At 34.6% G+C, this 9,341-nt stretch overlaps 1 protein-coding gene across 1 annotated transcript; it reads left to right on the top strand.

The window, feature by feature from the left end:
* The first annotated feature begins 2,993 nt into the window (after positions 1 to 2,993).
* LOC114416975 lies at positions 2,994 to 3,362 on the top strand. Its single transcript, XM_028382060.1, has one exon. The coding sequence runs from the start codon at positions 2,994 to 2,996 to the stop codon at positions 3,360 to 3,362; it is 369 nt and encodes a 122-aa protein (XP_028237861.1).
* Positions 3,363 to 9,341: the final 5,979 nt, after the last annotated feature.

Genomic DNA, 9,341 nt, shown 5'->3' with positions numbered 1-9,341 from the left:
TATTTCATATATCATTTTTTAATGAAAATAACTTATTAAAAAATCATTTCGTAGGTGGTATGTGAATTATAGTTGATGTAATAGTGATATAACATCCAAAGAACCGTATAACACCAAACAAAATTTTCACTCTTCAAACAGTCATTAACACTTTTGTTGATTATGTGTTTCTCCTAAGGTATCTTTAGTTCATTATTAAAGAAATTTTTTTACAAGGAATGAATCATGGAAGAAGAGGTTTATAATAATACAACAATTTGTGATAAATCTACAAGATTATAACAAAAACTGATATTGCAAGGAAAGTGTTTACCAAGAATTAAACATGACAGTACCAAAAAGATACATAATCAATGAAAATATAGGTTTCACATCGCTATACTAATATCCTGAAGTTGTGTAATTGTTATAAGGTGTATTGCTAGATATGCTATGAAGATTGAGCTTCTGTTATGAATTTCACAGAAACTATTAATGCAGTTGGAACAAGTGGCAAGCAAAAAACTTTTGAAATGGCATTAATAGATGTCACTAATACTCAGCCAAACAGCCATGACCTCCCAAATAGATAGAGGAAAACCATCAATAATATCTATAGGCTTCGGAATAATTTGTACAATGACTTTGTAGTTGCATCTTTAACTTCTACTACACTACGAGATAATGAAAGCCATGGTCAATCCTATGTACCTGAACACGCAAATGATCCACTTCATCAAACATATAAAGGCTTTCCAGATGACAGTACTGAAAATGCAAGTGACAATAATTACCATACTATATCAAATGAATTACATGTCAAGTAATTATTATAATGGCGTTACTGTTGGTTTTTATGCAGAAACAACTGATAGTTTACTAGATGATGAGAATGAGCTATCATATGGTGTTGATGATTCTGCTCATGACATTAGCATAGGTTTTACTGTCAATCAATGAGGTTTTAGCTTAAGCACAATGTTATTAATGTCAAACTGATTAACTTTTATTTTGTAGGATATGTTGATCTAGGAGACGCTTCTAAAACATGTGCATATTGCCAAGCTACTATGTGGTATCAAGAAAGGACGAGAAAAAATAGAAATCAAGCTAATGCCAAATATAGTCTTTAGTGCAGCATGGGAAGGATACAACTTCCTTTACTCAAGAATCCTCTCATGATTCTGCAACAGCTACTATGTGATGAAGAATCAAGCGAAAGCAGAAATTACCAACAAAATATCAGAGCTTATAATATGATGTTTACTTTCAGCTCTCTTGGAGCCAAAATAGATAAAAGTGTGCTAAAAGGAAAAGGTCCAACAATTTATAAAATTCATGGACAATCATGTCATTTGATTGGAAGCCTATTATCAATGCTTAGGAAACCTTCAAAATTTGTCCAGCTATATATATATGATACAAAAAATGAAATTGAAAATAGAATTGGTGCAGTAAGGTAAATTGTGTTTTTTGAGTTGTGTTTGCTTTCAATGGTTGTATGGACATTTTTATTGAGTTGCGATACAATTAAATTATGGACACAATTATTTAGTTGATATTATTCATGAAATTTTTTATTTATTTATGCAAGGCAAAATATACTTGATTCACAGCTGGTGTCGAAGTTAAAAGAAATGCTTGATGAACACAATGTGTTTGCTAAGTCTTTTAGGATGACCAAAGATTGATATGATAACTTTTAGACAGAGAATCTTAACCTACAATTCATAGCAGACAAGAAAAAGGATGGAAAGATTTATAATTTGCCCACAGTTTCAAAGGTGGTTGCAATTATTGTTGGTGATGCAAGTCAACCTATCAATCGAGAGATAATACTTGAAAAACAAAGTGGACGATTACAAAGAATCAATGAGCTTCATCCAAGTTATCTTGGATTGCAATATCCTCTACTGTTTCCTTACGGTAAAGATGGGTACCACAGTGGTATCAAACATAGAGATATGGATGATTCTCATCAAAGAAAGAGAAACATACTAACTATCAGAGAGTTCTTGTGTTTTAGGCTGCAGTTTAGAAAAGGTGAAGGTCAAACTTTATTGAGGTCCAAAAGATTATTTCAACAATTTATTGTTGATGGTTACCTAATGATGGAAGCAGAATGATTATTGTTTATCAGACCTCATCAAAAGCAGTTGTGTTGTGTTAAATATAACACTTTAAAAAACTCACAACAACCAGTTGAAAATCAACATGTCAATTGTGGAAAACATATTATTCTACCTTCATCTTTTGTTGGTAGCCGTAGGTATATGGATCAATTGTACTTTGATGGAATGGTCATATGTAGCATTGTTGGATTTCTAGATTTGTTCTTGAATTTCACCTGTAATCCATATTGGCATGAGATTCAAAGGTTTATTTCAACTCTTAATTTAACTGCATAGGGTCGGCCAAATATTGTGACAAGAGTTTTTAAACTCAAGCTAGAACAACAAATGTCTGACTTGAAAGATAAAAAAGTTTTAGGCAATGTACTTGCATGTAAGTTGTGCACTCCTAATGCACTTAGTACTCAAGTGATTATTGTGTGTATAGTTGTGCTTAAACTAACCATATGACAATTGCAGATACTTACACAATTGAATTCCAAAAGAGAGGTTTGTCACATACTCATATGTTTCTGTTTTTGGATGTTGCCAACAAGTATCCATCTTCTGCAGTATTGATAGCATCATATTAGTTGAGATACCAGATTCTATTGAACAACCACAACTTTATGAGTGTGTCAAGAAACGTATGATGCATGATTCATGTGGTCATGCAAATAGAAAGTCGCCATGCATGAAAGATGTTTTAGATATTTTCCAAAAAAAAAGCAACCTGAAACTGTTGTTGACCAAGAGGAATATCCTATTTATAGAAGGCATAATGATAGTAAAAATATAGATAAAAATGGAATAACCCTAGACAATAGATACGTGGTACCATACAATCCAAACTTATTGTTGAAATATCAGGCTCACCTCAACATAGAATGGTGCAATCAATCAATGTCCATCAAATATTTATTCAAGCACATTAAAAAAGGTTATGATCGCATAACCACGGCTCTTGTACCTGCCCAGAATGACGATGAAACAACTGAGCAGTCTATTGATAAGGTTAAGCATTATCTCGATGGTAGGTATATTTCTCCTTGTGAAGCTTGTTGGAGAATATTTTCATTCCAGATTCACAAGAGATCACCTGTTGCTGAAAGGTTGTACTTTCATTTACCTAGTGAAAATTCAGTAATATTTGAAGATGATGATGACATTGATGTTTTGCTGTCCAAGCCAACAATTAAGGAGTCCATGTTTACTTCTTGGCTAAAAGCTAACAAGATTTTCCATGAAGGAAAATATCTAACATATTTGTAATTCATAACAAAGTTTACATACGTCGCCAATGATAGATGTTGGAAGCCACGTAAAAGAGGTTATACAATTGGAAGGCTTAACTTGGTGCCTCCAAATACCAAAGAATCGTATTGTCTTAGGATAATTTTGGTTGTGGTTAAAGGACCAACCACTTATGAACAAATTCTTACAGTCAATGGCCAACTGTATTCTTCATTTAGAGAAGCTTGCTTTGCTATGGGCTTCTTGCTTGATGATAAGGAATATATTAAGGCTTTAAGAGAAGCATACCATTAGGGTTATGTCCAATTCCTAAGTGTAAAAATATACATATACTGATCTAAACATGCAAATCAATTTAAATGGCATATTCAGATCAAACAGCAGAAATTAAAAAATATTACGAGCGTACCTCCAGCCATTGCAAATTGAACGCGAAGCGGCGCACACACGAACCTGAAAGACAGTTTTGTTCTTCCAGACCCTTACTCACTCTGAATAGATGGTGTATTTTTTTTTTGAATAGAGAAGTGGGTTTGGTGATACAAAACTGAGAGCACCCCATCCTATTTATAAAGTCTATCCATCACAGAGCTCAACTTATTATCAGAACATGAGATAGGAAGTTATCAGTACGTGAGATAAAGGATGGGTACGTGATTTGTTACTGAAGGTGGTTGCAAATATATTTGCAAAGATATGGGTTGAATGTGGATGGAAAATGGACCAGATTCAGAAATAACTAAATTTTCCAAAATAATAAAATATATAAAAAAGGAAGTACGTGGAGCGTGAACGTGCTTCGAACGTGGGCTTCCAACATTCTCCCACTTGGTCCATTTAACTCGACATCAACCATGACAAGAAACATAATATATGAGTGATGGCGATAGGTCCTCTGATGATGAGTAGTATCTTCCATGTACCACAATATATCAAGTCTCTCAACACTAGCTCTCAACTTAATGAATAAACCATATGTTTATTCTATATCTAAACCGAATGATTTTTCTCGAAATAAATAAATATGTGCACAAAGCCATATGAGAAAATATCTAACTGAATAAGAGTTTCATTGAAAATAACAAATGTACGTACAATGAAATTACATCATGGAACCAAGTCCCATTCGTACTACATGATCCTTAAAATTCTTTGGTGGCATGCCTTTAGTTAAAGGATCAGCAATCATCAACTCAGTGTTGACGTGTTCAATGACCACTTTCTTTTCTTTAACACATTCTCTTATGGCTAAGTACTTGATGTCGATGTGCTTACTTTGACTTCCATTTTTGTTATTTTTAGCCATAAACACCGCAGCAAAGTTTTCACAATACAACTTTAATGGCCTAGCAATAGAGTCCACAACTCTAAGGCCAGATATGAAACTCTTCAACCATACACCATGCGAGGTAGCCTCAAAACAAGAAACGAACTCAGCCTCCATAGTGGAAGTAGCAGTCAAGGTTTGTTTGACACTTCTCCAAGATACAACTCCACTGGCTAACATAAAAATATAACCAGATGTTGATCTTCGTGAATCAACGCAACTAGCAAAGTCTGAGTCAGAGTAGCCAATCACTTCCAAAAAATCAGTTTGTCTGTACATGAGCATGTAATCCTTTGTTCCTTGAAGATATCTCATCACTTTCTTTGCAGCTTTCCAATGGTCAATACTTGGATTACTTTGATATCTTCCCAAGACTCCAACAACGAATGCAATATCAGGTCTAGTGCAAACCTGAGCATACATAAGGCTTCCAACTGCTGAAGCATATGGAATATTTTTCATGTGTTCCCGCTCAAAATCATTTTGGGGCATTGACTCAAAGCAAGTTTGTCACCCTTCACAATGGGAGCTACACTAGGTGACCAATCTTTCATATTAAATCTCTCTAAAACTTTGTTGATATAGGTTTCTTGAGACAAGCCTAAAATGCCTCGAGATCTTTCTCTATGGATCTTTATGCCTATGACATAAGATGCCTCTCCCATATCCTTCATATCAAAGTTCTTTGAGAGAAATTGTTTCACCTCATATAGCATACCCTTATCATTAGTCGCAAGCAAAATATCATCTACGTATAATACAAGGAAACAAATCTTACTCTCACTAACCTTCTGGTATATACAGTGATCCATGACATTATCTTCAAAGCTAAATGAAGAAATGACCTCATGAAATTTTAAATACCATTGGCGGGAGACTTGTTTCAATCCATAGATGGACTTATTAAGCTTGCTGACTAAGTGCTCACCAACACTAGATAAGAATCCCTCAGGTTGCTTCATGTAAACCTCTTCTTCTAGATCACCATTCAGGAACGCCATTTTCACATCCATTTGATGCAGCTCAAGATCAAAATGAGCTACTAATGCCAAAATTACTCAAAGAGAGTCTTTCTTAGATACAGGGGAAAAGGTCTCTGTAATCGATTCCATCTCTTTGAGTGAATCCTTTAGCAACAAGTCTTGCCTTATGTCTCTCAATGTTGCCTTCTGAGTCTTTCTTTGTTTTGATGACCCATCTACATCCGATGGCTTTTACACCAACAAGCAACTCAACGAGATCCCAAACTTGGTTAGATGCCATAGAATCCATCTCATCTCTCATAGCATTATACCACAAATTTGATTCCTTAGAACTCATGGCTTGTGAAAACGTCTCAGGATCATTTTCGGCTCCAATGTTGTAGTCTGATTCTTGTAGGTACACTACATAATCACTAGGAATTGCTGTCTTTTTTACTCTAGTAGATCTTCTTAATGTTATTTGGTCATCTTGCTGAGGAACTTGTTCAACTGGTTCTTCACCAGTTTGTTCAATATCATAATGTTGTTCCTCACAAACAACTTGATCTACATGATCACTTTCAATAGCTTATGGAACTTCAATCATTGGTTGTCTAACACCCATTTTAACTTGAGGGGTGGGAATGACTACCAACCTATTACTTGTCCCAGAAGGTTCAGCTTCATAGTGACCCCTTTCAAAAGAAATGTTCTGAAATTGATCACTCCCACTGATCAAGTCATTTTCAAGAAACTTTGCATTCCTTGATTCCACAATCCTAGTGTTGTGGGATGGACAATAGAACCTATACCCTTTAGACCTTTCAGTATATCCAATGAAATACCCAGTAATAGTCTTAGGGTCTAGTTTCTTCTCTTGTGGATTATAAATTCTTACTTCAGACGGGCATCCCCAAACGCGTATATGTCGCAAACTTGGTTTCCAATCCTTGAATAACTCAAAAGGTGTCTTTGAGACAACCTTGGTTGGAACTCGGTTTAATATATACGCAGCCGTCTTAAGAGCATCAATCCACAAAAATTGAGGAAGCTTTACATTACTCCTCATGCTTCCCACCATGTCTAATAAGGTTCGATTTCTTCGTTCTACCACACCATTCTGATCCGGAGAACCATGCATAGTGTATTGGGCAACAATCCCATGTTCTTGAAGAAATTTCGCAAATGAACCTGGTGCTTGTCCATCCTCTGTGTATCTACCATAGTACTCCCCACCTCTATCTGATCTCACGATCTTAATTTGTTTTCCACATTGTTTCCCAACTTCAGCCTTAAAAACTTTAAAGGCATCTAAAGCTTCATTCTTAGAATGAAGTAAGTAGAGATACATATATCGTGAATAATCATCTATAAAGGTTATGAAGTATTTCGAACTATTTGCATCCATGTCTGGACAACATATGTCTGTATGTATGATTTCTAATAAATTAGAACTCCTCTTTGCTTACCCTTAATGCAATCTACACAAGTCTCAAAATCAGTGAAATCCAAAGTACTAAGTACTCCTTCATTTACTAATCGCTTGATTCTCTCAATAGAGATATGTCCTAATCTCCGATGCCACAACATAGAGGATTCTTCATTCACAATACATCGTTTTAACCCAATAGAAATGTGCATAGAAGTAGCGTCATTTTTCAATTCAATCGAATAAAGACCATCAACCAATTGACCACAACCAATAATTTCATATTTATTTAGTAAATTAAAACCAAAATCTGTAAAATTAAAATAAAATCCCAAAGGTGCAAGTTTAGAAACAGAAATTAAGTTTTTACAGAAACTAGGAACATAAAAAACTTTCTCCAAATGTAATTTAAAGCCACTACTTAAAACTAAGACGCACGTTCCAATGGCCTCTACATGCGAGCTCATCCTACTCCTTGAGTAGATGCACTGCTCACTTCCCACTGGCTTCCTTAGGCTTTCCATACCCTGCAAGGTATTAGAAACATGGATTGTAGAACCAGAGTCAATCCACCATGTATTATGATTCACATTAATCATATTAGATTCATAACAAACGAAATTCAATGGTGTACCTTTCTTCTCAAACCAACTTTTAAATTTGGGGTTGTCCTTCTTCATGTGTCCTTTCTTTTTACAGAAGAAACACTTTGACTCCTTTTTAATTGTTGGTTGAGTCGGAATCCTTCCTTTATTGGTGCCTACAGACTTCTTCTTATCCTTTCCAGAAGTAGAAGTAGTCAAATTTACCTTCTCACCCTCTTCCATTATCAATCTCTCCTCTTCTTGAACACACATGGTCATCAATTCATTAATAGACCATTTATCCTTATGTGTGTTGTAGGAGATTTTGAAGGGTGTATACTGTTGAGGTAGGGTGCACAAAATGAAATGTACCAGGAAGGATTCAGACATGGTAACTTCCAAGGTTTTCAATTGAGCCACTATGTCCCTTAAGCACATGATATGTTCACGCACACCCCTCGTTCCATTAAGCTTAATGGAAGAGAATTGCATAATGAGTGTGCTAGCAAGCGACTTCTCAGAGGTCGTAAACTGTTCGTCAATGGCTTTCAACAGATCTCTGACCTTATCATGCAGGTCAACTGAACCCCGGATACTAGCAGATATGTTGGTTTTTATGAACATAACGGAGAGACGATTAGATTTCTCCCACTTTTCATAAAGATCAACAGCATCAGGTTCGCAAGTTTCAGTAATAGTCGGTGGCTCATCCTTCCTTATAGCATAGTCAATATCCATCCAGCCCAAATGAAGGAGAACTCTTTCCTTCCAAACCTTATAATTATCACCTTTCAAAATTGAAAGGTCACAAGAAATATTCATAGATTGTGAAACTGCAAACAAACACACATGCTCATTAAGAAAATTTGAGACTAAACAAATGCCATGTTTTGCCAATGCAAATCATGTCTCAATATATGAATCTAGTGACACAAAACTTGCATGTGGGCTAAAGTCCTACTCAATTAGATTTATCATGCAACTTTATGATAAAACTATTAAATCATGTTCTTTTCCTTAATTCCTGTGGGTAAATTAAGAAATATAATTTAATATTTTATCCTAATTAATCATACAAATACAACAAAATTCCTGTGGGTAGATTTCATCACATTACATATGATTAATCACAATTAATATTTCTAATGTGATTATAAATTTAGCATATAATTTTACTCAATTAAAGATGTTGTGGCTATTCTCTAATTTAATAAAATTATATTAATCACTTAACATTCAAAAATAATCTTTTGCATAAACATACTTAATAATGCAAATATGCTCAATATTGAATCATAAAAATTACATGTATACCAATTCAAAATAACATTGTACGTATATACATTCAACATGTAATAAACTTTAAAGGATCAAAATATATGTGAACTGCACTTAATAAACAATTAAATTGCAACTTAGCGGCAAAGGGAGTCAGAGAGGTAATACTAACCACATCAACCACTGGATCAAGTCATGCTTTGTTTAGAATTTTCAGAAAACAATATATATTAACAATTTCCCATCAGTAAACATGCGCATGTATATCTTCATCCTCCAGCGTATCACATTATTTAATATATAAAAGTTAGCTTCGCTTCCCTTTTACGCTTTCTCAAAGAGGTTCAAACTTTTAATATTTAAATATTAAATTCAGCCACAAACTTTTAATATTTAAATATTAAATTCAGCCCTTTG

Source organism: Glycine soja, chromosome 1 (assembly GCF_004193775.1).
Source record: "Glycine soja cultivar W05 chromosome 1, ASM419377v2, whole genome shotgun sequence".
Lineage (NCBI taxonomy): Eukaryota > Viridiplantae > Streptophyta > Magnoliopsida > Fabales > Fabaceae > Glycine > Glycine soja.
The sequence above is the reverse complement of the archived record's forward strand: the minus strand, read 5'-3'. Positions and strand labels throughout refer to the sequence as shown.